This window comes from Exophiala aquamarina, assembly GCF_000709125.1.
Source record: "Exophiala aquamarina CBS 119918 chromosome Unknown aczIA-supercont1.1, whole genome shotgun sequence".
Lineage (NCBI taxonomy): Eukaryota > Fungi > Ascomycota > Eurotiomycetes > Chaetothyriales > Herpotrichiellaceae > Exophiala > Exophiala aquamarina.
Window position 1 is genome coordinate 2,047,019 of NW_013550587.1, and position 27,738 is coordinate 2,074,756.

Below are 27,738 nucleotides of genomic sequence, written 5' to 3' on the forward strand. Positions count from 1 at the left end.
AGACCGGATCGGTTTAAAGATAACAGACCACTGCAGCGAGCCAATAAGTAGTCTGTGCTACATTGAACGCTAATAGCCTACTTTGAGGAGTTTTGGGTAGTCTCGACGTTACGAATATCTGAAGCTCCCATATATAATGGTCACTACTTAGTAACACAGAAGCATTTTGATCGTTTTGATATCAATATCACTCAAAAATGTACTTTTAGAACTGATCAGAATTTCAATTATACTACTGACACCACCATTGCCTTCACAATGCCTCAAGTTGATCCTATTGCTGTCATTGGGATGGGTTGCCGCTTTCCTGGGGGAGTCGGCAACCCTGATGAGCTATGGGAACTTTTGAGTGAGGGCCGCTCAGGTTTGATAGAGACTCCTGCAGATCGTTGGAATGCCGATTCGTTTTATCATCCTGATTCAGAGGGACGAGAAGCGATTTCAACAAAAAAAGGCAATTTCCTGACACACGATGTGTCCGAGTTTGATGCCCGTTTCTTCGGCTTCTCCTCAGTAGAAGCTGATCATACTGATCCACAGCAACGGCTTCTACTTGAAACGACATATGAAGCCCTTGAGAATGCCGGCGTACCGATAGAGAATCTTCGAGGCTCAGATACTTCCGTTTTTGTCTCAGTATTTACCCGCGATTACGAACGAATGACCTACAAGGACTTATCTCAAATCAATAAGTATGTGACAACGGGAACGGGTGAGGCAATCCTGGCCAACCGCATCTCATACAATCTGGACCTCAGAGGAGGCTCAATGATTCTTGATACCGGATGTGTGAGCTTTTAATAGAACCCCCTCGTGTTTTTGAGACGCTGATGATAACTTTCAGTCCGGTGGTCTGGTGGCTGTTCATCAGGCCTGTCTGTCACTGAAAGCAGGAGAATCACGGATGGCAATCGTGGGCGGGACCCAGCTTTTATTACATCCTGATATGTGCATGACCATGAGCGCCAGTGGGTATGTTCAAAGTCCGCAAACTATTGCTTTATCGTGAGCTAAGAGCCATACAGTATGATGAACCCAGAAGGACAATGTTTTTCCTTTGACAGCAGAGGTGTCGGATACGGACGCGGCGAAGGGATTGGTACTGTCATCTTGAAACGGCTTTCTCATGCTATTGATGACGGCGACCCTGTTCATGCTGTCATTCTCAATTCTGCGTTGAACCAAGATGGCAAGACAGCGGGCATCACTCTTCCAAATCCTAAGGCACAGGCTGCGCTGATCAAGCATGTCTACGAATCGGCGGAAATAGACCCGGCAAAGACGCTATATGTTGAAGCCCATGGGACGGTATGTTCTTCTTCTTCTGAGTTTGGAAGCAAGACTTGCTTATGACTCCACAGGGCACTCAGGCAGGTAAATACTCGCTGTCTCCTATTTTCTCCGCCGTATATGAAGTGCATGAATGCCCTTCATATATGTACGACAACTGCCACTACGAATCACTGTCGCAGCTTCTTCCAGCTGTGGACCAGGGTTGGATGCCTCCACCCTTTTCGTCGAAGGATTAAACTATGCTGGTGCATTCTAAAATTCCAACGCTTCGCATTTGCTTCCTGCATCACCACTTATGCATATATCATGCTAACAGACAAACAGGAGACAGTGCGGAGGTTGAATCCATCTCGAAAGTCTTCTGTGGGGCAGAGAGAAAACAGAGCGTCTATGTTGGTTCGGTAAAGGCAAACATCGGCCATCTAGAAGGTGCAAGTGGTATCGCAGGATTGATCAAAGCAATAATGGTTCTCAAAAGGGATCAGGTGCCCCCTCAATTTGGTTTCGTCTCGGAGAAACCTGGGTTGAATCTGGAAGCGAGGAATATCAAAGTGAGTGATTCCTTTCCTTGAGCCTCGATGTCAGATTCCAATTTTATATCTATATAGGTTCCTACAGAGCTTAGCCCCTTGGCACCCCCTGGATATATTGGACCACGGAGAGTTTCTCTAAACTCTTTTGGGTATGGCGGCACGAATGCACACCTCATTCTCGAATCTTATAATTCGACGCCGAGTGATGTCCCTTCTACAAACGGTCATTATAACGAGAGTGAAGACTCATTCAGCAATGGGATCATCTCGAGCAATGGGTTCCAAGGACATAAAATTGAAAATGACCAGCCCAAACCTCGTACCAATGGGATCTCAAACATTCAGCCCGTCAACGGCGTTCCTCCTCACTCCTCGCAGAAAACTTTGATCAAGACCAATAGCCATGCTGTCGATGTCTCTTCGAATGCTAACGGAATATCCCATGATGGTCTGCAGCATGCACCACTACTCTTCCCTATAAGTGCACGGTCCGAGGTGGCACTCGCGGCTATACCTGAGAATCTTCAACGATGGCTTGCAAAGCACGATATCTCGCGCTCCCAATTTAGGGACCTCTCCTATACTTTGAGCTGCCGTAGATCATGCTTCCGATGGAGAAGTGTCATTGTTGCAACTGATGCGGCCGACTTAAGTTCCAAGCTTGGGACTGCAGTTCCGAAGACTAGGGTAGCTGCATCACATGCTTTGGCATTCGTGTTCACCGGTCAAGGTGCTCAATGGTTTGCTATGGGTCGCGAACTAATTGCGACGTCTCCATGCTTTAAGAACTCTATTATGGAATCTGATAAGTCTCTAAGACATATTGGATGTGATTGGAGCCTCTTGGAAGAACTGAGCAGACCAGAGTCAGAGTCAAGAGTGGGCCAGAGCGAGATCTCACAACCTTCTACCACAGCCATACAAATTGCATTGGTGGATTTGTTTGCCAGCTTTGGTATCACTCCAAGCCGAGTTGTCGGCCATAGCTCAGGAGAGATTGCTGGGGCATATGCTGCTGGCGCTCTAAATCTTGAGGCGGCAATTCAAGTGTAAGCAGAACCTCGCCATTACCAAAGCCCCTACTAATCTAAAAAATCAGTGCTTTCTGCCGAGGGCATTTCTCTGCTCTCGCTAGAAAGGTCAACACGGTTTCCGGCGCCATGTTGGCTGTTGCTTGTGGAGAAAAAGACATTGAACAGTTGATAGACCTCGCGACCTCTAACTCGAGTGGAACTATCAGGGTCGCTTGTATCAACAGCTCTGAAAGCGTGACCGTATCCGGAGACGAGCCAGCTATCAATGACTTGGAAAGGATGTTATGGTCATCAGGCGTCTCTGCTCGTCGATTGAAAGTAGATACAGCCTATCACTCGCATCACATGGAAAAGATCGCTGGTGCTTACCTTAACTCACTCCAGGATCTTCATTTCTCAGAAACGAACAAAGGAATAAAGTTCTTCTCCTCTGTGACTGGGAAGGTCAAGAAAACTGACTTTGGGGCGTCCTACTGGGCCGAGAACTTGGTTTCCAAAGTTCGATTCAGCGATGCTCTACAAGCACTAGCCGATGACATAACGACGTCAGTTTCGACCCAGAAGTCCGCTAATATCTTCGTTGAAGTTGGGCCACATTCAGCTCTCCAAGGTCCCATGCGACAGACTTTGTCCCGAATTGCAAACTTTAAGTATTTGTACCACCCATCATTGGTCAGGGGAAAGGATGCAGCAACAACGGCTCTCGCAGCCACAGCTGGAATCTTTCAAATTGGATATGCGGTCAATCTAAAATCGGTTCTCGATATGCAAAGTTCAAATGAGCTGTACCGTCCTGTGGACGATCTGCCTTCATATCCGTGGGACCACGAGACCAAACATTGGCACGAATCTAGATTGAGTCGGGATCACCGACTGAGACAATTCCCTTACCATGATCTTCTTGGTTTATATGATGTCATGAGCACCATCCACGAGCCCCGTTGGCGATATCACGTTGGGATTGAGAGTCTTCCGTGGCTCAGACATCATGTCGTTGATGGGATGGTTATTTGGCCTGGGACCGCCTATATCTGTATGACACTGGAAGCAATGAAGCAGCTCGCGCAATTCCGCAAATCTGGCAGCACCGTTACAAGTTTCACGCTGAGAGACTCGGATGTCTCAAAGGCTGTTGTTGTACCAGAGGAGCAAGCTAACGGACGCAAGGCAGAAGTGGAGATTCAGCTCTCAATCAGTCGCAGCGGCACAAGCGAAATCTGGGAATCAATCAGGATTCTTTCTTGCCAGCCTGAAGGGGAATGGATTGAGAACTTTGCTGCTTCAGCTACCGTCGAGCTGGCGTCTGCCTCTTCACCCGAGGACAGCGAAAAGCTAGGAGATGAAAGTGCATATATGTTCACAGAGTCGCTCAAAAAACTTGAGAGCATCAAGTCTCTCGCACAAGAAGAGGTCGACCCTACTAGCCTCTACTCAGCCTTGAGGGAGGCTGGAAACGATTTTGGACCTAGTTTCACACTAATCACTAAGGCGTTTGTCGGAGAGTGTGTCGGCGTTGCGAAGCTGGTTGTTCCTGACATGCGTCAATACATGCCGGGATCTTTCCTTCAGCCTCATACTATACACCCAGCAACATTGGACGCCGTCAATCACCTTGTAGTCCTGTTGTTTCATCGAGAATGCAGCAAGTCGCCAATTATGCCCACCAGTATAGCGGAGACCACTATATTCGCCAACAGTGCGATCCAGCCTGGTGAGGAGTTGATCGTTGCTTGCGAGATTATACCAGAAGGGAACAGGTCCGCAAAAGCCAACACCTGGCTCTTTAGACATGGCGGTCAGAGCAGTGATCTGAATTTGGTATCTGTGACAACTGCTATTCAAATCCGCGCGATTGGTGAGGCCATTGATAGTAACGGAAGCCAGCTTTCTGCTCGGAACATCAATTCGAGAATCAATTTCTACGATGATGTGGATTTCTTGTCGAATGCTATATTCGAAAACTACGTTTCCTCGGCTTACGTAAATGAACCAGGACGCCTGAGTCTTGAAGAACAGATGGATCTCAATGAGAAGGCATCAACTATTCACCTCCAAAGAGCATTGGCTACACCTATTACTGTGGTCGCGGAAGCATTTCCCCACCTTGAAAAGTACCATCAATGGATCACAGACTTCCTGAACTCTGAACTACCAAATCAGCTGCTCAAGGATGTGAAAACTGAATCCGAGCGGGACTCTGTGGTTCAAAAGTCTATCGAGTCTTCCGTGACAGGCAAGCTGTTGGCACGACTAGGGAAACATCTCCGTGCCATCATTGCTGGAGAAGTACACTCGCTCAGTATCATGGTTGAGGACGGCCTATGGAACAAATTCTACCAGGACGGAGCCATGTACGCATCAAGTTTACAAGCGGCGAAATTCATCGGACTTTTAGCGAAGAACAAACCCCACATGCGCATTCTTGAGATTGGTGCGGGCACTGCAGGGACCACACTCCCTGTTCTCCAAGCTCTAGATGACCATGGAGTATATTTACTTGACCGATACTGCTTCACGGATATTTCCTCTGGGTTCTTTGAGCAAGCTAGGACTAATTTGAGCGAATGGAGAGCTTTCCTGGATTTCAAAAAGCTCGACGTCTCCAGGGATCCTCTGGAGCAAGACTTTGAACCTGGGAGCTATGACTTGATCATTGCGGCCAATGTTGTCCATGCAACAAAAAGTGTGCGTCAAACACTCTCAAACATGAGAAAGCTGCTCAATCCTGGTGGGCGACTTGTGCTCTGCGAGATCACAAGGCCCACTGTTTCGTCGGGCGTCATGTTTGGGTCGCTTTCAGGGTACGTCTCTCTAAGGTTAGTTGTTTACATATGATCATGACGCTGATTTGCCGCACTAGATGGTGGGAGTCTGACGATGGTCGCAAAGGAGGGCCGCTGCTAAGCAGAGATTCATGGCAAAACGCACTGCTCGCGTGCTCTTTTAGTGGTATTGAGCTTTCTTCGTCTGAGCACGACGGACCTTCCTCAATGTCCTCCGTTATGGTGTCGACAGCAATCGAGCCAGCTGAAAAAACCATCGAATTTGAGTCCGCTAACATGGTGAAAATAGTTTGCGACCCTCAAACTCATGCGGCTGTATCACTTAGCACGGCGCTATCCGGCGCAGTAGAAGCCAAAGGGTTTCCATGTTCTCATGTCGAATGGAACGGGCTCACAACGGCATCTGAAGACACAAGCCTATACATCGTATTGGACTCCGCGGACCATCCAATCTTAGCAGATCCTTCTGAGGCAGTGTTCAAAAGTATCAGATCCTTAGTGACAACGAGCCGAGATCTCATATGGGTCAGCTACCACGAGTCAAGCGATGCGAAGGCTGTTGCAATGAAAGCATTGGCTACTGGAATGGCACGTGTCCTACGTCGCGAGAATGGGGGAGTGCGATTCATCACTCTTGACATTCGAGATGCTTTGGCTGAAGATGCTTCCCCTGCGGTAGACGCGATTCTGAAACTCGCAAAAGACAGTCTATGGCCTGCACTCAAGACGAATCGCCCCACCGAGTTCGAATATGCTTTAGTGGGTAACCGACTTATGATCCCTCGAGTTTACACGGACGCAGACTTCAACAAATGGGCAGAGAGTCTCAACGGCAATGGTACACACGAAACACGCTTGTTCCGGGACAATGAGGCGCCCCTGAAACTAGTAGTCGAAACTCCTGGCATGCTCAGCAGTCTTTGCTACGCACATGACGAACGACAATCTCTACCTCTTGGGGATGACGAGATCCAGCTCGAAGCGAAAGCATTTGGGGTCAACTTCCGCGATGTCTTTATCGCACTCGGCCAGATGCCCGCTCAAACACCAATGAGTGGAGAGGTTGCCGGTGTAGTCACTGCTGTTGGAGCGGGAGAGTTTGTTCAAAACAAGTATAAGATAGGTGACCGAGTTGTTGGTATCCTTGGCCAATCGTATTCAAGCCACACCAGGATCAGGGGCACTGCATGTCATGTTTTGCCTGACTCAATTGGCTTGACAGAGGCCGCATCCCTTCCCGGTGCATATTTGACATCATACTACTGCCTCGTTGAAATTGCGAGATTGGAGCGAGGTCAAAAGGTTCTGATCCATGCAGCATCAGGAGGGTTGGGTCAGAGCGCTATTCAACTTGCGCAGTCTATTGGTGCTGAAGTTTTTGTCACCGCTGGCAGTGTCGAGAAACGCAAAATGCTTGCGGATCGATATGGCATTCCTGCTAGCAACATATTTTCCTCCCGTGGTTCTGCCCGGAATATGAAGCGTGGCATCATGCGACTCACGGATCAGAAAGGGGTGGACGTTGTTGTCAACTCATCCGCAGGGGAAATGCTCGCTGAGAGTTGGGAGTGTCTCGGACCCTTCGGGTACTTCTTCGAACTTGGCAAGACTGACATCTACAAGAAAAGCCGTCTGAACATGGCTCCGTTCGACAGAAGTCTGACATTCATGGCGTTCGATCTGGCCGAACTAATGACTTTGAAGCCTCAGAAGATGCACAAAATTCTTGGTAAAGTCCTTGAACTTGTTGATCAAGGAACAATAGCACCGGTTTGGCCACTCAACCTTGTCCCAGTCGATCAGATCGAATCTGGTTTCCGCATGATTGCTGAAAGGAAGCACATGGGCAAAGTAATCATTGAAGCAACGGAGGGTGCAATGGTGAAAACCGTCCCGACACCACTTCCTCCTTTGAGCTTGGATGCCCATGGTACTTATGTCATTGCAGGGGGCTTGGGTGACCTAGGTAGGAGGGTATGCCGCTTGATAGCCAGCTTTGGCGCGAAGCATATTGTTACACTATCTCGCAGAGTCTTGGAGAAAGCAGAGCAGATTGAGCTCGAAGAACAGGTGAGACTATTAGGAGCTCAGCTTCTGATCGTGCAATGTGACATTGTGGATCGTGAACGCGTCCTCGAGGTGGCAGAAATGTGTCGGGGTTCGTTGCCGCCCGTCAGGGGGGTCATCCATGGTGCCATGGTATTGAAGGTAGGTTACTGTCAAGAACTTATACAAAGGAGAAAGCTACTGAATAAAACCCAGGATCGTCCGCTCGTCAATATGAGTTTCGAAGACTGGCGCATCCCCCACGGCCCGAAGGTTACAGGTACTCTCAATCTCGACGATGCGTTCGGCTCCCCTAATCTAGACTTCTACATCACACTATCATCGGTAAGCGGTATTATGGGCCAGGCGGCACAGTCCAACTACGCAGCAGGAAACTGTTTCCAGGATGCCTACATACAGCAACGAAATGGAAAGACGGGCACGCGTTACTTTACCTTGAACGTTGGTGCGATCCCTGATTCCGAATCCATCGCTTCTATGACAGAGGTGAATGTGCAACAAGACCTAATAACAGAGTTTGGTATGTCATTTGGGGAGCTCTACCAAACGCTCCGATATGCCATGGATCCTGGCACACCCTTAGGGGGCTCTGCACAATCTATCATGGGTTTCAACAGGCAATCGATATTCGCATCACGCGACGAATTTGCGCAGAGGAATCCATTCTTCAGTATGTTGCCATATACGCAAGACGAAGTGGAAGCGAATTCAGGGAGCACAGGTGCCAAGCGCGATACAGAGCAATTGCTGCGGAATGCGAAATCCCTTGAAGAAGCAGTGGCAGTGATTTCCGAGGCAATCGTGGACAGGTTCGTCACCTTCCTCAATCTCTCCGTTGAGGATGTCAGTCTGGACCAGCCACTGGCTTTGATTGGCATGGACTCATTGGTATCCATCGAATTGAAGAATTGGATGGTGCGTACCTTCAAGGCAACGCTCCAAGCTTCAGAGCTTAGTAGTGCACCAAGCATTATCGAACTATCAAAGACACTTGCTGGCAGGTCTAAGATTCTCAGTGCAGCAATCAGTGAACAGAATGTCCGCCCTGAGCTAGCCAAAGAAGCTGAGGATCAGCACACCACGTTAGGACAAGACTTACCCAGCCACGGATACAAGTGCTGTCAATTGTTCAAGGAGCTACCCAAGCTCCCACTCCCTCCATTCGAAGAGACCATGAACAATCATTTCAACAATGTTGCCCATTTCGCCACTGATCCTGGAGACCTCGAAGACTTCCACGATGCTATAAAGGAGTTCACCGCCCCAGGAAGTGTCAGCCGACGGATATACGAAGGACTTGAGAAGGTGGCAAACGATCCCAATGTCGAGAACTGGGCTGCCGATTATCTCCTTTACAACACACATCTGAGATGGCGACAAGGGCTACAATTTGCCAGTTGGACAGTCTGCCTACATGAGAGCGAAATTGCACACTCCCAAGCTGAAAGGGCTGCCTTGATTGCCAGCGTTGCCTTTGAATTCAAGCAATCCCTGGATGAAGGTCTCACGGAGGTTGTCAGTATGTTTGAACTTCCGCAATGTCACTATCAGCAGAGCTGGCTATTTAACTCAATCCGCGAACCCGGAGTCGACTGTGATGCTACCAAGAAGTACCACGGAGACTACTGTGCCGTACTAAGGCGTGGCCGTGTCTTCCGCGTTTCGCTCAGGGAAGCGGACAAAAACGTTCCATGCAGCACGATCAAGCATGAAATGGAAGCCATTCTGGACGCCGTTCAGGATGAAGGCTCCTGGGCCAGTATAATGACGAGTGATCACAGAGATAGCTGGGCAAAGGTGAGTCTTGCGACTTCAGATTCGCCTTTTCAACTCATGTACTACCTTACTGACACAAATCAAAGGTATACAAGTCTCTACTGGCCAGTGACGCCAAGAACGAAGAATACTTTAGAACCATCTCTGAAGCTGCATTCGTCGTCAACTTAGATGATGGAGCTCCCAGTACCCACTCTGAGCAAGTCACACAAGGACTATTCGGAGATGGTTTCAACCGGTGGTATGACAAGATAACGCAGTTCATCATCACAGCAAACGGTAAAACTACTGCTCTGTTCGAGCACTCCCAGGTGGATGGAATGACGCCAGTCGGCCTGCTTAAGCGACTCAACGAGGCCATCCATGCCCATCGGCCTTCCTCCGAAACTCTAGCGAACGGGCATACCTCACCGTCTCTGCCTCCACAGGAGTTCTGCCTCGTTACGACGCCAGAAATAGACCATCATATCCAGGCTCTTCGCCAAAGGTATTCAGAGAATACGTCTCAACGAGAATTCGTCGTCCACCCCACGACGCAGCTGGGAAAAGACTTCTTGACCAGCTCACACATGCCCATCAAGGGTGTCCTCGACATGGCAGTCCAGCTAGCCGTACGCACCTATTATGGCCGCCCTACGGAAATCTGGGAGGGCGTATCGGTGGCCCACTACCACCGAGGCCGTCACGATATGATCCAGACATTTTCAAGCGCAGTAGCCGATTTCTGCAAGTCGGCAACGGATGAGAACATCCCAGCTAGTCAACGAAGAGACCTTATGCTGCGCGGAGGTAGCGACATTAGTGCAAACATCAAGCATGCCGGGCAAGGAAAGGGCTACTTCCGCCTGTTCAATGTCATCGACGAACTCTGGCCCAAAGATGCACCAAGGTCCGCATATTTCGACCAGGCCATCTACCACCATATCAAACGAATGACTGTCACTTCTGCTACGCTCGACAGCAATACTCTGTTCGTCGCAGCTATGCCTGCTAACCCGCAGGCATTGAGGATCAAATACAATACTGGAGACAAGGAGTAAGTGCTTCTTATCCCTCGAGTTTGCAGCCTTGCATCTTACTAATCCGATATTCGCCCAGAGTAACTTTCAGCGTTGGAGCACCTAGAGGCCAGAGTGGTAAATTTATCAAATGCCTAGAAGATGCTGTTGCTGTCGTTAGAGCTTTGATTTTAGCACCATAGTTATTCAGACGGGATTAAGGCTGAGTTAGACCGGATCCAGCAGACGAAGGGAGATGTGAATCAAGACTATGCTGGACAAAATTAGGGGGAGGGAGGAATTGAGAGATAGGATGTCTCATAGAAATTTTCATATCGGTTTGGATTGATGAATCAAAACTCCTTCGTTACTGAGATTCCATACGCAGTTTCGGAAGGAGCGGTGAAATAGAACCCAGCAAGCCTAAGCACTCATGTCATTCCGACCTCCTCCAGATGCAGACTTGGGTGGTGTTAGTGCATACCACGTAGCTGTGGTCGTTCTGAGGTAGGATACTGCAGGTGATACGAGGTATACCTGTAAGCACCAAACCCCTGATAGGCCGAACTGTTGGAACTTGGAACTCACCAGAATGGCGCTGCCAACAAACACCACAAGGCAAAGTAAAGGGCGCGCACAGCTCGAGCGCCAGAGCAACAGACATTTGCTTCCTCATTCCTCCATCCCAGGTATGTTCCCCATAATGAGGTCCTCCCACATTCTGCTTCTTCTCAATTATCAATCACTCAACTCACGGACCAAACACGTCTCACCTACACAGTACTCTCTCAATTTAGAAAAGCCATCGAGCTCGCAGCAACTTGGAGAATAGAGCATGTCTTCTGAACAAAGGTATGATTACTCTTACGCACAATTCGTCGATCTCCCAAGCCTCGAATTGTTTGGTGGTGCCCTCAACATGCCCTCAACAACTGTGCTCAATGTGAGCTCTGGGAAACGTCCTTGGACTTGTAGCGTAGCGATGGCTCAATATCTCATGGATGACCAAAAGAAAAGTCCTGGGAGCTGCCAAGGGGCCGTTGAAGAATAGCATTTATTAATTTTAGGCTCTGATCCATATACTCACCCTGTCACCCTGTAGATTCAAAAGCCAAAACCTCCACACCTTCCAAACTGTTGGCATAAGCAATCCCCGGTGTCAGGACACCAAACAGGGTCCTTCCCAAAGATTATGTGCCACGCATACTCTAGCACCCGTCCCGAGAGCTGATCGTGTAAATCCGTATCGAGCAGCCACTGCCGATAATGCAGATAGTCCGACCTGGGCCTCGCCAGGACCTGCTCCTTGGACACGGCGAATTGCGCACAACACGCCACTGCGATGGTGCGGGGCACCGTCGAGTGATTCCCTCCGAAGAGAGCGACATAAGCGTCGGCGACAGGTACCTCGAAGATACGCTCGGGGTCACCCCGAAATGGCTGGATCTCGTCAGGACAGCCTGGGGCTTCTGCACATCTTAGATTCGCGTAGCCGTGTTTGTGGACATAGTCGAGGCGAAGGCTGCGGACTGATTTGACGTTGTCGTTGTCTTCGGCGTCGTTGTGCCAAGACTGCGGCATGGCTTTCCTGTGTGGATGCAAGAAAAGTATAGTGCTCGGTAGGTCGTGGTAGTGCGCGATGATGTATGTCAGGTATGCCATCGCTTCGCGGCCCTTGTTGGCGGGCGGGTGTAATATCCAGGTCGGATCGTCCATGTGGTAGATGGCATGCTGCCAGCTATTTCATTAACATCAGCCTTAGGAACAATCATAGTATTTCTTGGGAGCACGGTCAAGCTTACTCAGGGAGTTCTTTTCGAACCCAGTGGACGTTCTCTTTCTTTGTTTTGGCTAGTACAAGCACTTTGTCTCCAGCCTCCGGGCCCTTGTACACATACGGGTTGTCATAATCGTCCTCCGATGTCCGTGGAGGACTCGAGAGAGGATTAGATAGCCAGAGGGAGAGAAGTACAAATATCGTCACCGCGCTGAAAACTACAGCTTTACGCCTCATGATCGTTCAGATCACTAGACTGATGCCATTGCGGGCAGAAAGTTTTGGCGATTATGGCTCAATTTATTGATGAGAAAGTCGATGTGTGCTCGATCACCAGCTGTACGGCCATTGTGCCAACTATGAGCTGACTGTTGAGTACGGATTACGGAGTACTCCCGAACGCTAACAAAAGGTATAGCAGGAATGACGTTTATTTATCCGGGGCTGGTTGGTGGGAGGCCCCGCCATCGCGATCGCCATCGGGAAAGGCTGTTCTTCCCTGCCACTAAATAAATGCATGGGGGCGGTGCCATGATCTGATCCACCTGAGCACCGGCCATTCCATCAGTCTGTATACTTTTCCTCCGCCAATAGTTTTCAAATTGTAGGTTGCCGGATGGCAATTGGAAGGTGACACCTGTGATTGCCAGGGCTCTGTAGGTCTAAGGACAGTCCGAAATGCTTGATTAGTTTCGTGCAGGTGATAATACCTAAGGCTCTTCCTACGCTCCCTAGATCTCCACAGATAGCGCAAGCATACTTGTATCATATGAGAACATCTTCCCTGTTGATCTAGCGATATCACTTCCTCTCATTTGTTCGACCATCTAATTCTCACCTGTCAGGCTCTACCAGGCTCCGATGCGTTTGGCCATCCGACTAGAAGGCACAAACAGAGAGCTCAGCCTTGTCAACCTCGGTACAATACTTTGCTTAGCCTTCCCAAGGTTTTGGCGTAGGGATCTCCCCGCATTGTCAGTGCGGATACGTAGATGATGACAAGCGTTTAGGGACCTGCTATGACATATCTCGACTAGATTGAGGACTCGTCGCTCAGCTCTCTGGCTAGGTATAACGTTATGCTCCGACCGACTGCAACAGTTCAGGCTCGATGAAGCGAAAAGCACTTTGGGAAACTCAAAGTGATTTTTGATCCTAACAATCCTTACCTCGGCCGCCGGTTTACATTGTGTTCTACGAGCAGTTGTCGAGCACTCATCCATACTTTCGCTTCATACGATTTCTGAGATCGAGATTGGAACAGCTGAAGCCACTGCATAATGACGGAGAACAACAAGCTTGACTTTGAGAAGCACCTGGAGCTGAAGGAGATAGGCCCGGTGAGCATATTTCAACAATTCCAAAGACCTCAGCTGATACCACGAACGATAGGACACTTTCACTAACATCTACCAACCATGGGTTTTCTACATTACATTCAATGTCCCCGGTCCTGTGATGATGGCTGAAGCAGCTGCAGCCGCTTACAAGACTGTACCATCGGGATTCATGCTGGACTCGTTGCACACACAGTTTATGCTGGGTCCCAAGGCCGAGAAGCCCCTCGTATATAAAGTTCAAAGAGTCAGTCAAGGTCGAAGATTCGCAGTACGGATCATCACGATCGAACAAGACGACAAGCCCGTCGTCGCGGTGACGGCGAGCTTCATGAGCGACCAGGCATGGACGGGCAAGGCCATGAAGCATGCGGCGGCGATCCAGATCAAGGAGCGCATCGACGAGATAACACTCGACGACTTCGACCCAATGCGCACGGAACGAGGGCCATTTATGAGGTTTCAGCGCCTTCCGCTCCAGCATGCTGTTCCAAACGATCCCAGTACCACGATTGCACCCGTCGTCGCAAAAATCGACCCGCCAATCAAGTCGGCGACGGGCGGTGCAGCACATCTGCTCGCCATCGTGCACATGTCCGACTACCATGTAATGGACTGCCCGTTATCCATTCACGGCGTCGAATTTGGCCTCTACAAGATCGGCGACCACGAGCGCAAACAAGTACCCTACGGTATGAAGATCATGACCAGTCTCAACCACACTATCCACTTCCACGTCCACGAAGGATTTCGTGCCGACGATCTAACGTACATCGAGGCCACGTCGCCGTGGGCCAAGGATGGACGTGGAATGATCCATACGAAAATATACACCAAGGATGGCCTGCTAATTGCGACTTGTGTTCAGGAGGTTTGTGCCCATTCCGCGGGAAACGCTAGTACTGACGCTCTGCAATAATAGGCATTTTATGTTTTTAAAGACGGACCCAAGCTTTGATCTAGAAGTGAACAGAATAAAGTGTGCAAAATAGGTCGAAATGCTTATTGTTACTCTAGACTTGCTGCAATGCTATGCTCCCAGAATGGCAACTAACTAGTGCCATCTCATAATCCTCACAATGCTGAAAGCAGAAATATCATAAGCCTTGCTAATGCACAATCACGACCGCTGCGGTTTCCCCTCAGTAACTCTAACACGTCCACAGTTCCCACCACCCCAATCTGATACTTGCAGACGACGTTGAATGCCGGGGGTTTAGTCGTATTGCCAAGCAGCAGCAGTACCCTGGGTGTAGGTCACAGCGAGAGGGCTAACTGGCACACAGGCAGTCACGTCGCCCAACGGAACGACTGCATTGGGGATATTGATGAAGACCTGGTAAGCAATGCTGCCTTGAGTTGGGCAGGCCATGAACCCATCAGCCCCAAAGGCATAAGTGGTCACAGTACCGTACTGCGCATCGGGCTGTGGGACGTAGACGAAAGGCTGACTGACAGCTCCCGCAGGGATGAGGTTAGAGTGCGCGGAGGTGAATTGAAGCTCTCCGTTCGGCAAGGCATAGACTTGTTGCCCGCCGGGAACCACGGTATCGAGGCCGCCTGCACCGACAAAGACGGTATCTGTTCCTGGAGGGCAGGCCCCTTGAGCGGCAACATCGCTGGGGCACGAGGTCTCGGTCTGCGGAAGGTTGAGCCAGAATTTGCCGCTATTGGCATTGATCGATTCGAAGTGGAATGGCTGTACGTTGGTTGCGATGATCATGCCATATGCATCTGGGAATGTTGCAGGTGCGTCAGGATTTTGTCCTGAATGGCCTGTTGGTGCGGCAATGGCGCCCATGACTGGGAGTGAGGCGATGACTGCGCTCTTGATTTGCATCTTGGTTGATTTTTGTTGATTGTTGACTTGAGATGGGAGATGGAATCTTGCGACGCTTGGTGAACGCGGTTGCTTGCTGAATGCAGGGATTTTCGTGGGATTGTCGAGATGGTCAGTCTTGTGTTGATGTCGAGTTTCTTTCTTGACAGCAAGCGACATACTGGTACTTATACACCTTCCTTGAGGCATTTGGAGTCGTCTCTGTTCGTTTCTATTGTGAAAGCCACGCAAGCTCTGGCGCATTGTCAGTGAGAAGCAAGTGCACTCGATAGTAGCATCTAAAGGCCCATCCAGTAGTCCGCAGAGGTAACGTGGTCTGTCCACAATGTCACCGAAACCACGAGGCTCTGAGAGAACCGCATGCGCCTTACCGAGTCCATACTAGCAGAGCATCAGTTTCCTGTGTCACAGAACACCTCATCGGTTCGTCTTGCTGCATTTCCTCGTGTTCTATTTCTAGAAGTAGGTGCACGGACGGGTTCCCATCTTGGGCGGTGCACGGCTCAAGTGATATATCAGTATTAAGCTCGAACCTCGCTCATGGCGTTGCCTCAGAGGGGATGTGGTGGCCAATGCGCAGCACAAAATAGCATGAGGGAGGATTCCACGGCCAAGCCTGTATGGCGTTCTCTCCGGACACCTGAGCATCTAGAACTGGCCGATTTGTTTCAAAGCTTGCTGCTGTCTCCAAAATAGCAACAATCCAGGTGCGCACGAATATTGACGGTGTAGTGAAATGTCGCAAGTGGTCACTTGTTGCAGGTCAGAGCATACCAACCAAGGTTTGTCTTTCTCAATGTCTGGAGCTACACTGGCGGGTGCTCAAGATCAATCCATTCTGGAGGCTGATGGCAACACATGATGCATCTTGATATTCTCTAGATGTCGGTAAAACCGGGGCCATTTTGGGAGATTCTACGGACTTTGTTACCACTGTTCCTTAGGAGGGTAAACTGACACATCTGAAATGATCTCTTTGGCGGCGACCTGTTCTGTAAGGCTGAATTATATTGTGGGATGCTTGTCAAATAATCGTGACACTGTGCTTCGAGGTGTTGTCTGCGTTTAGGTGGTTTTTGAGATAGGCCCCTGGGACGAGGCACACCAGGACCAGCAAGTTTGGACAACGACTTGGTGACTAAGGCTTCAGCCAAACAATGTTGTGTGATGAAACTTGGCATCCCCTAAAGCACACCTAGCTTCATATATAAATCGACTCCTAACTCCTAGCTGATTATATACATACCTACTACCCCTACACGTCCGGTGGACAAGTATTAAAGGGGCGTTTCGGCCCATCAACACCCTAGTCAATAGAGATGTATCCAACGATCAGAGTGTCTTTCTAGCTGCTCTCCGTCCCTTCTCTAAGCTTGATTTTGGCGCTTGCTGCGACGCGTCTGTCCGAAGGACAAATGCCGCATATGAGACGATCATGAATCCGACAAAGCCAGCAGAGCCGGGAATGGTCCGCTTAGCCTTGCCAAGGGGCATTTCGCTCCCGCCCCCAACTTTGTACTTTGGACCATGCGAATGTTGGAATATCGATGGGCGGCCTAATCGCTCCTCCGGCCCACGCTCAGGCCTGAGAGTCTCAAGTCCATGTGCTCAATCAAGTGGTAGTTAGGCATGCGTTTCATGCTCAACTGATGCAGGGACACTAACTAAAGCCTAACGCCGCAATTAACAACAACATGAAGTGCATATCGAACCAGATTTTCTCAACCTCCTAACTACCTCAAATCATCAATTGTCCAAAGATGCCAAAATGAATGCACTGGATTATGCATGGAAAGTGGCAGCCGCGTGGCTGGGAGTGATTATCGGGATTTCGGCCAACACTGATGACATCGTCGCCCTCTCGCGCCGCGGTCGCGGTACCTGGCAGCGGTATGGCACGCCGTTTGTGCTTGTCCTTCGAGGCGCACTGGAAGCATACTATCAAATCGAACATGTGCTCGAAACCAGCAGTGAGAGCCTCAACAGCTATCAAGAATCACTGATCATGGAGTGCAATATGATCTCTGTGGCCGCGGCGATCGTTGCATCGGTGACTATCACGACGTACCAGTTCCCGTTGGTTATGGATATGCATTGGACCGTTACTGCGGCTTTTACTTTCTCTCTCATAGCTAGCCTCTTCTGTGTCTATGGCGCCTGCACGCTTCAAAGACGCATCTCAAATCTACCAAACGATACCCAATTTCGAGCCTGGCTTACTGCTGTTCCACCTCCTAGTCCGTCTGGAAGCATGTCTGGGGACTTCATTTTGGGCGAGGTGGCGGACCACCCGCGGGCGAATGTGGCTACCGTGCTCACCCTGACGGCACCGAAGACGCTCCTCGACCACTCTATCCGCTTCTTCCTCGCAGGCCTGGTCGGATACCTTGTTTGCATTCACGGTATCTCAGTGCGGAGCAACGGCATCACAATTGGCGATGAACCCATCATCCTGGCTCCGTCCGGATTCAGTCCTCTCGGGAGCAGGAACACCATCATCGTTTGCTCGTTTTCGTTGTGTATCGGGATTAGCCTGCTCATCTCGCCGAGCAGTTACAAGAATTTCGTGACCACGCTATCAGGTCCGGTGAAGGCGCATGCGCATGGTAATGGCGGGATCGCCGAGGGCCCTAACTGGCACGGTCATTCACATGAATCACGGCCGATACCGGTGAATGCGCAGAACGCCAATGGTTCTGAGAAGATGTATCACCCCGCCTCGATGGCAGCGGAGTCCAGGGCAGTCGGTATTGTCGACGTGCTAAGATCAAATGTTGGTATAGCATCCACAAGTGAACGACAGGAGATATCTTTGCTGTTGCTTAAGGCAATGAAAGAGAGCGTGGCTGCACATGAGCGAAGCGCGACTGCTGCGAGAGATTGTGCGAGGGTAGACGAGAAGATTGCTGAGCTATATGGACGACTCGTGGCCAATACTGGTTCTTGAAAATGGACCAAAAGGAATGTTGTTAGACGACAAGGATGACTTCGACCTTGATCAAGGGAGGCTCCCGGAACATAGAGGTGAAAGTCTTACTCTTAGACCCATTTATTTCTTTCATCGGAGACAAACAAGATGTAGACCTTACTGAAATTATCATACTGCATGGTTCAACCGTCTGCGCTCTCTCGTCGAGTGATAGCTTTGTCTGAGCTTAAACCTAGTCGACGGTAGTAGCACGGATGTCATCCCACAACACTCTTCCTTCTTCATCGCATTCTTCTTCAAAGCCAAAGAAAACCTGTACAAATCTCTCTTACTAGATTCCACGCACTCGCGTTATGCTTGACAGAAGTCCATCTCGCTATCGATACGTACATCTGTCTCAGGCTAGGCGTCCCATCGGCCACCGTGCCGCATAATATTATTGCCCAAAGCAAGAGTCCCTGGTAATCGTCCCACATGCCCAAAATCAAGCAATTGTCCATTGCAGTTAGAAGCTGCTTGGCAAGACGTGGGTGCATACCTGTGACACTCGGCACCGGGAAGAGGACAAGTAGCGTGTATGCCATTGTACCAAGCCGGCATAGTTCGTACAGACAGCTATCACGCTTCAGACCTTCGTCTGATCTCTCTGGCAGCGAGATCAGATCGTGTTGCAAGGAATTTCTTGCCCACAAAATACGCACAAGAGGAGGATGTGGTGTCGCCTGGTGCAGGGATTTGTCATATCCGATGGTGATTTCCCGGAGCCTGTCTATTATGGTAAACAATAGAGATCTATTGAGACATTCGGGCAGGTCCCGAAAACCAGTCCCAAGTTTTTTCAATAATGGTCCAACTGTATCGGGCTTCGGATATGGCCAAACCGACATCACGTACGAAGAGGGAAACACGAGTGGGAATGAGGGAGCGCTGAGGGGTTGGAAGTTCAAGAAGATATCACCTCTATGACGGGTCAGCAGGTATGATACCAAGGAAGAGACCTGTATCTTGTACATACAATGCAATTGCATTGGCCAGACCAGGTAGGCTGAGTTTATGGAGCCCACCCTTCTGCTTGACCATATGGCGGACAGCTTCAAGATGCGCGCATTCCCACCTCATGTCACCATAATATTGGAAGTTGTGAGCATTTGCCAACGGTGAGAGTGGCTTTTTGGGCACCTGGGGAGGTTTCAACGTTTCTCCAGAGCCATGAACGCCCAGAGTGATGATCGCGAGGAGCAGTTCATCCGATGGATCACCGGTCAAAGAGTATATCTCTTTGACCAAAGCTTTGATAGCCTGTGTTTTGAACGCTAGTCGTAACGTGAGGTTCTCTTTTGGTATGGCATTTTCTCTAAGAGAGAACGCATTATCAGTCGCACCAGCGAAGATGATGGTGTAAAACGAGGCCGGCGATGACATGGCACATTGCAGAATTGCATTTTTGATATTGGCATGCGCCGTTAGCGTCTTCGAAGAGGAGAACATTGGCCATTGATATGAGATTGCTTTTGTTCTAGGTCAGCCTTCCTAAAGTCCAACGCAGAAACACTAGTCACTGAAATGAACTTATAATAAGGGCATTAAGAGATGAGAGTTGAACATTAAGTAGGGCTCCGCTCGACTTACCATGATCCAGCATCTCAAGAGCATAATTCGGTATGCCTTCAGGGACGCAGACATGAAATGGATCCCATTGCCCAGCTCCCACTTCAATGATCGTATGGGGCATCTCGGTCTCTGCCCCATTTAGGAAAGTGTTCTATCTTGGTAAGATGCAACGAGTGAAACAGGTTGATTGATTCAGATTTATGTCAATCTTTTTGTACGACTTCCCTTTATTCGCTGGATCTGTCTTATTAGCGAATCGCTGCAGCTTTACCTTCCTATGATACTCTCTGGCAGCATGCTTTTGCTGGGATATCCCTGGCCAATTGCCACGTGGTTGTTTAGACGAATACGACGGACGATAGGGCACTAACAAGACATTAGTTTCGATAGGAATTGCCATACTGAAGCTGAATCCTGTTGTTGATTACACGCAGTACATGGAACAGGTATAATCTAGTCGTTGGAAATTCCTGCGTTTGCAGAGCAGACATAGAGAGACATATATTCCAGGTCGGCCATAGTGGGCAAAAGTTGTATGCCCTACCCGAGGTCTGGAGCACGACCAAAGGTATGGGAGTTCAGCTTTGTTTGCGAACGCCATCAACCTTCAGCATTAAGCGAAGCCAGTAGGACAATGTTGACTTCGGTCTGGAAGGGTCGTGGTCAATCAAGCCAGTCAAATCGCCACGCCAAAGGGCGAGGATATAGGGCGGAGTTTATTTGATTCGGCGAAATGATATTCCCTGTCCGGTCGGTTGCAGGCATCGACTTCTCCGCCAAGCTCCTTTGACGCCATTGCCTCCAGTTGCGCGTTGAGCGGTCGCCTTCTCTTGATGAGTCGAGTCAAAATACAGAATAACTCCAACCCGGTAACAACCCGGAATTTGCTCGTCTCTACGCGCCTCTCCAGCCTTGTCTCCATCGCTTAGTGGCCTTCCTGGTGTAAGCGACCCTTTAGTTGCGCCCATCAAAGACCTTCGTGAGTCGTATCCCACAATACCTGCGCTGCCCCTCCAGCCGACATCATGTCCAAAACGGTTCACATCGAGTCGACCGTGCAATTCTCGAATCTACTCTCCTCCTCTGTAATTGTTGTTGCAGACTTCTATGCAGATTGGTGCGGACCATGCAAGCAGATTGCCCCCATATACGAGCAGCTGTCTGCGCAACTATCGAAACCAAACAAGATCACGTTCGCCAAAATCAATACCGATCAACAGCAAGACCTCGCAAGATCTTACAATGTTAGAGCCATGCCTACCTTCATGATCTTCAAGAATGCCCAGCAAATCCAGTTTATAGAAGGGGCGGATCCTAAGAAGCTCTCTCAGGTGGTGAAAGATCTGGCAAACGAGGCAAACAAGCTGGAGGGTGAAGATGCTGGTGGGAGTTCAAGCGGCGGTACGTGGTTGGGTGCAGAGCTCCCCCGTGGCTACGGGGATGTAACTGGCCAAGTCGATTTCATGAGCCTGGAACTATTGAATTGGGACTCGACTCATGGAACAGCGAGAACATTGATCAGTGGTGACAAACCAAAAGGTGAGCAGCCGGAATATCCTTCTTGCTGCCTGTGAGACTGATGACTGTAGGTCAAGCTAATGCAAAAGACTGGGTGGAAAGTGACACTGATGAACAACTCATGCTCTACATTCCATTCCAATCCACCATAAAGATTCAATCTATCCACCTCACCTCCCTCCCTGAAGATACAGAAGATGATGAAAACCCCAGCAGGCCCAAAGTGGTCAGGATCTACACCAATAGACCACACATTCTTGGGTTCGATGAGGCGGAAGACACACAGCCAGCACAAGAGTTCACGTTGTCAGAAAAGGACTGGGATTCCAAGACAGGCACTGCTAAGATTGACCTTCGTATCGTCAAATTCACGAACGTCTCCAGCATCGTCCTTTTCGTGGTGGAGAGTGAGGGTGACAATGAAAAGGTCAGGATTGACCGAATCCGAATCATTGGCGAATCAGGTGAAAAGAGAGATGGCAAAATCGAGAAAATTGCCTCGGACGATTGATTGATGTACTATTACCTGCCAGATATGTGAATGAGAAACGAGAGACGACTGCATCTAGTCAGGCGCGAGGTATAGAGGCGCGGGAAGCAAGGAGATACCAAAAGTCAATCATAGATATCCGAGAGACGGAGCGCAAAGTACTTTGTCTACTTGAAGACCCATGACCCACGATGGAAGATAACAGTCCTTTACCTTGCTCGGTAGCCCTTACAGCGGCCAACCCGCATTCGTTTCCATCAAGTCCATCGTCTTCATTATCAAAATCTCTGCCGCATTCCAGTGACCATCGCCCATTTACGGGTTTTAACAGTGGAGCGCGGGCAGTGCAAACGTAAAAGGATGTCCGACCCCACGCATAAATTAGCGCAGAGGCACTCAACGAGGCCCTCATTCCGCCATAACAGGCAACAAAAGAATAAACAAAGGCCATCGTCGAGGAGATCAGATGCAATTTTAATTATCACTCTGTGCTGCCACTGACACTTGGGCTCGTTATGGGAGAGAATAATCGACCAAGCAACACAGGGGTAAGTTTGTAGGTGGCAGCGCCGCACGAAGGAAAGGAAAAGAAAAGAGAGAAAGAATAGAGGGTTCAAAAATTTGGGGTGATAAAAGAGAATCTGCTGGCGGTGGCAGAGATATTCGGGGCTAGGCTGTTTGCGGTATGGTGTAGTGTGATAGAGAGTCTTGGCGGGAAAAGGAAGAAACCTCGACTTTGAATTTTGTTGTTGCTTTGCACCTGGTTGATTTTCTTCTTCTTCGCAAAACATATGTCAAGGCTTGTGATGAGTTTGCAATAAATAACATTGATAGGAAGAGAATGATTGCTAGTTTCACTGTCTGGGCAAAACTTGTTCTGGCGATGTTTCAGCATGATCTCATTGACTAAACTCTGAAGCCAACGATACATGGATTGTTATTATTATTGCTTTTTATTGAAACCTCCTTGATTGTGCAGATTACAGTATGGAGTACGATATTTGTTTCAAGGATTCTCTTGATAGCTTTCCGATGAAGCCAATCTGGTGCATATCATTGCAGACACCGCGTATCTCTACGCACTAGTTTGCGTGATATCGCGTGCGGCCGAGACGAGGTTCGCTGCATTCGATCCGAAGACACAACATGCGTTCGAACCCTTGCATACGCTTCGTGTCTGTGCCGTGATGGTGACAGTCCACTTTGTTGCGAAGGACAGCCACCCGGTCGAGCCGCAAATGTGCAGTACCCGGGCACGAAGATGAAGACGAGCCCCTGCGAGAATCGGAAATAGCGATATCGGACTGTTGATATAGCGCCAGTAGACAACGTGATACTGCCCCACGGATTGCAACCCGAACTTGCTCATCCCGCTCTGCAATCTATTTCATACATCAAACCATAACTGTGTCACTAAGCTGTCCTCACGGCAAGGCTCTTTCGTGCCCAGTGGTACATTGGGTTCCTGGAGATAAAGAGGAAAGTGCAGTAGGCACGGTTCTTGATGTAGCGGTCTGTGCGTATGGTATGCGCTGCCCGCCTCGGCTCGACTCGCCAGGGTGCGAGCCTAGGGAGGCAGGCACTTATAGGTTCATGTATCGTGATCGGGCCGTGCTGATGTGCAACAACCAAGCACTTGCAGAGCTTTGACGGCGGCTTTGAGGGATGCAGCACCAACCTTGATACTAAAGCCGGAGGAGCGTAGAGGGATTTTCCAAAGACCACACAATGATCAGGCAGCCTTTGCAAAGGCGAAATGGAGTCGCATGTAACAGGCTGAGTCGACGTTCAATTGTCGGGATCAGCGCGGCGATAGCGAAGCTGTTGATCGATAGAGAAGGAAACCTTCGCCTATGAGTATTTGCCAACGTGTCACAAAACCCACTCTGCACAACCGGAGGCAACGCCCACCTTAAGCTGTGCGCTTGAACAAAGCCGTGAGGAGACGCAGGGAGTGATGGACAAAATGACGACTTCAGCTTTCACACAGGTACGTCAAGGTGATTGCAGGATAGCGATGGCAGGTCTGCCCGGATGACTTTTTGACAGAAACCAACTGTAGCAACCCGTCCAGCCTCCTACGTAGTCTCTGCATAGGAGAATCGCGCAATATCTCCGTGGGTCTTTCCAGTTATCGACAACGTCGACCACACTAGGTTGACAGGGACGACGAGACCCGACTGACGGTCGGTGCTTTCACTCACTGGCACTACTGACAGACACACCCACTGGTCTGTCTTCCAACGTGAAAGAAAAGCAGCCAACTTGCAACGCGTCACGGACTCGCGGGGGAGTCGAGTCGCGGCGTTGTACAAAACCATAATATTGACTTGCAAATCCTGCACTGCACAGCCTCCTATTGAGCTTTCCCGGAGTAAGCATTCCGCGGCCACAATTAAATATATTGTGTTTGCATATTGACCACAGATGCCTCCCGTGTCCTTACTCCCAGGAACCACACGATCGGGAAATCGATGATGACGCCCTACGTTTCCTCAGTAGGCAGGCATGTAACTTTCTTCGGGCCAAAATTGAAAAAGAAAGACAGGAACACGACTTATGCTAAATTGTCCCGAGGGGACCTGAGGGGAGAAAACGATGTGCCAATTCTGTGAAGGTCCCGCCCAAATTGGTGGCGTGCGATCGTCGAGAACTGTCAACTCACCTCAATAGATGTCCGCTTCGGGCTGCCGCAAGTCTGTTGGCGCTCGAAGATCTATCTTTTTAGAGCAAACTTAATCGAGCGAAACACTCCGATTGCCTCTTGGTATGGATGTGCCTCGGGGGTCCTCCGTACGAGGCACTACGAGTAGTTACTGCGAGTACGAGTCCTTCTCGTGGCCATAGATTGATTCTATGGAGGGCTTAGTGTCGGGAGCGAATTGGGGAGAAACTCGCCTGATAAGGTTTTTTTTCCTTTTCTTGCAGATTTACGAAGTAGCGAAGTGATGGTGGTGGTGGTGGTGGTGGTGGTGGTGGTGGTGGTGGTAGTAGTAGTAGTAGTAGTAGTAGTAGTAGTAGTAGTAGTAGTAGTAGTAGTAGTAGTAGTAGTAGTAGTGGGTTCAAACTCTCCTCGAATGGGCCATTACATTGTTCCAAAACTACCAAGACTGGAAAGGCGGGATGAGGGTCTGGTGTGGATTTTGATATATCTTTTGGAGGAATCTATCGCGACCGGTTTAGGGCACTATTTCGCACTTGATACCCGAGTACTCCGTCTTGTGTTGCAGTAAGTCTACAGACTCGTCTAGAACTGACAACAAGTATTACCCGTAGACCCTTCGACTTTGGTCGACACGGGGACGTAATACCTGAACCGCCAAACGGATTGATCTATTGACGGGGGAGCAGTGTGGCCTTGATGGCTATTGAGGCACAATTTAGCAGGTCGGAATGATTGGCTAAGCCGCGATTCCAACGTAACTGAGTCCGGCTTCTGGTCTAGCGCCTTTATGAGAGGTGGCTCAGAATGGCTTGGACAGTTGAAGATCCCAATGCTTAGCTCTGTGGAAGGACTATTGCCAACTGGTGGACGGGCGAGAACGTGAGCGGCCGCCACCAGAACTCCAACAAGGGAGGCTTCGTGCGAGTGTGGTGTTCTCCATTTCCCTCGTGGAACCTCAAAGAAGGTCAAGGTCCTCGACACAGAAATGGGCCTTTCCAAACGAGGTTTAATGGGGATTGGTACCATCAACCTAGGAAAACTAAATCAGCCTACCATGGTCTTTCCCCGACGCCAGGCACGATAAGCAGATAGCTGAGTGGAGTGTGCAATTTCCCCGGAAGCACTACTGAGTCCCTCCGCACCTCGTCCATCACCGGGTGATCCTACTGAGGACCACCTAGCGAAGAAGCCGGTCTGAAAGCTGGCTGCAGGCAACAGCACCGTCTCGTCCCAGAACCTGCCAAATTTCTGAGAGTCTAAGTACTCGTAGCTTTGCGAGAGAACATGTGTCCGCCACTTTCGCGGCGACCAGGGTTCTGGCACCAATTTTGGAGTCGGCGGTGACACTACCTCGCGCACTAAGATAACAAGGTAGAATCGAGGGAGAATTTCTTATCTCGTGTCTATGTGCTCCGTAACAAGCTCCAAAAGAAAAATTTCATCCCAGTCTTGGGTTGAACGAGGAGAATTCTTGTCACAACCAAGGGAAATCCTCGAGTGGGGATTTGGGGTGTCGATCGAGAACCCATTGATGGGCACAGGTGTTTCCGTTTCGCCTCGATCCTGAAACACAAGCTGCATCTCTTGGACGAATATCATAGGCAGTACTCGTAGAGCTGAGAGGCCGATGGGCGAATACTGAAGCGAAGAGAGTTCGTACCTGCATCGAGGGGACTTTTTCATTGGTTCACCTGTGGAGGTAGCATCATTGATGAGCAAACGACTTGAGCACAAAGTGCCTAAAAGTACCTCTAAATGTTCCTGCAGTAGAGTCCTGCTTGGCGGTGGATCTCGCAGTGCTTCTGGTGGTATTCGGGGACTCCAGCTAGGTAAAAGATAGTCGCTGGAATCGCCACCACCTCCTGGTGTGATTCTCTGGGTCGACTGGGCCCAAGACTCTGGATTCAGTGGAAACCAAATCAACAGCGAGCTTCTGGAAGTGCTCCTATCCTAGTTGAGTATAAGCTGAAAAGCCAGGAAGGCGGGTGCACCACTGTAGGCCCGCCCGCGAACGGACGGTGCCTCGACGCTTGTGCCTGGGGCCGCCGGGTTCGAGGCAGGGGTACAGGGGGTCCAACTTCTCAGTGGACCAGCCGGCCCGCGGATCAGTTGGGGCCCACGAGTAAGCGTCACCGGGTACCTGAGGGAAGATGCTGGTAGCTCACAAGAGAATCCTTGGGCCGTGCTCTAAAATCTGTGGGCGTTGTGATTACGGAGTACCCTGGGATGGACTTGGGCTGTGCAAGCCGCTGTTCGCCTACCGCAGCTCTAGCATTCACACCACCAGCTAATTTGAGTGAAAGCACCATGCTGCTTTTTCGCTTCCCACTTCTCTTGCAACTTTGGTCGGGCGCTGGTTCCAGATGAGAAAGCATTTGCCTTCGCCTGTGTCGACATCGCCCCAAGCGCAATCATATTCGTAATTGTTGGTTTCGGCAACAGCAGTCGGGCCTTAAAATAACGGTGGCGAGAAATAGCACCGATGGCGTACACATCAGTCCATGCTCTAGACAAAGCACACCACCTTCTGAATGATATTGATGCACACACAGGTGACTGCCTCTAGGAATTGGTGGGGAGCTTTGCTGGGAGACTAGACCACCGTCACTCGACGTGGTGACGCTGGGAGAGCGCGATAGAGCGCGATAGAGCTGCAGTAGCCAACGACTGCTCCGTGTGGCCAGAAGCACGCCCACAGCCCAGCGGGCAAAATGCCTATCGATACGCGTCCTTCTGGTAGAATCATCGACCCCACCGCGGCAGGGGTCCCACGCTTTTCCAGGCATCGGGTTTCGGGGCTAGAAGGTCCTTTGACACATGAACCCACCGAGGACAGGCATACCAAAACCCATGCCTGGCCGAGGGAGGGCTCAATGCTACGAGAGACGGAGCTCTTACGAGCTCGATTCTCAAGATCATGTCAGGGCACTGGCGATTTCAGCATGTTATGCCATCGAGAGCTAGCCAGCCACAGATGGCGTTGGGCAGTGTTCGCCTTGATCCAGACCCGTGAAAAGTCGATGGGCCGTTTGCTCCATCCCATTGCAAGAGTATGAAACACTGGACACAATAGCTTGGACACATAGC

The 27,738-nt window shown here is 49.9% G+C and overlaps 6 protein-coding genes across 6 annotated transcripts; 3 read left to right on the plus strand and 3 right to left on the minus strand.

Annotated features, from left to right (window-relative positions):
- Window positions 1-258: 258 nt before the first annotated feature.
- A1O9_00729 (uncharacterized protein) lies at window positions 259-10,526 on the plus strand (the record flags this gene model as incomplete). Its single annotated transcript, XM_013409892.1, has 10 exons — window positions 259-789; window positions 845-972; window positions 1,026-1,308; window positions 1,362-1,374; window positions 1,618-1,844; window positions 1,902-2,875; window positions 2,926-5,661; window positions 5,721-7,851; window positions 7,906-9,507; window positions 9,573-10,526. 10 exons carry the CDS (start codon window positions 259-261, stop codon window positions 10,524-10,526), a joined length of 9,579 nt encoding a protein of 3,192 aa, XP_013265346.1.
- A 1,062-nt stretch (window positions 10,527-11,588) lies between these two features.
- On the minus strand, window positions 11,589-12,200 carry A1O9_00730 (uncharacterized protein; the record flags this gene model as incomplete). Its single annotated transcript, XM_013409893.1, has 1 exon — window positions 11,589-12,200. The coding sequence occupies one exon, from the start codon at window positions 12,198-12,200 to the stop codon at window positions 11,589-11,591; it is 612 nt and encodes a 203-aa protein (XP_013265347.1).
- A 1,341-nt stretch (window positions 12,201-13,541) lies between these two features.
- Window positions 13,542-14,517, plus strand: A1O9_00731 (uncharacterized protein; the record flags this gene model as incomplete). Its single annotated transcript, XM_013409894.1, has 2 exons — window positions 13,542-13,601; window positions 13,654-14,517. The coding sequence occupies 2 exons, from the start codon at window positions 13,542-13,544 to the stop codon at window positions 14,515-14,517; spliced, it is 924 nt and encodes a 307-aa protein (XP_013265348.1).
- A 297-nt stretch (window positions 14,518-14,814) lies between these two features.
- A1O9_00732 (uncharacterized protein) lies at window positions 14,815-15,399 on the minus strand (the record flags this gene model as incomplete). Its single annotated transcript, XM_013409895.1, has 1 exon — window positions 14,815-15,399. The coding sequence occupies one exon, from the start codon at window positions 15,397-15,399 to the stop codon at window positions 14,815-14,817; it is 585 nt and encodes a 194-aa protein (XP_013265349.1).
- A 3,264-nt stretch (window positions 15,400-18,663) lies between these two features.
- On the minus strand, window positions 18,664-19,615 carry A1O9_00733 (uncharacterized protein; the record flags this gene model as incomplete). Its single annotated transcript, XM_013409896.1, has 2 exons — window positions 19,383-19,615; window positions 18,664-19,327 (listed from the first exon to the last, which is right to left on the minus strand). The coding sequence occupies exons 1-2, from the start codon at window positions 19,484-19,486 to the stop codon at window positions 18,664-18,666; spliced, it is 768 nt and encodes a 255-aa protein (XP_013265350.1). The 5' UTR covers window positions 19,487-19,615.
- A 1,388-nt stretch (window positions 19,616-21,003) lies between these two features.
- Window positions 21,004-22,007, plus strand: A1O9_00734 (uncharacterized protein; the record flags this gene model as incomplete). The annotated part of the gene is made up of 2 exons (XM_013409897.1): window positions 21,004-21,517; window positions 21,568-22,007. The coding sequence occupies 2 exons, from the start codon at window positions 21,004-21,006 to the stop codon at window positions 22,005-22,007; spliced, it is 954 nt and encodes a 317-aa protein (XP_013265351.1).
- Window positions 22,008-27,738: the final 5,731 nt, after the last annotated feature.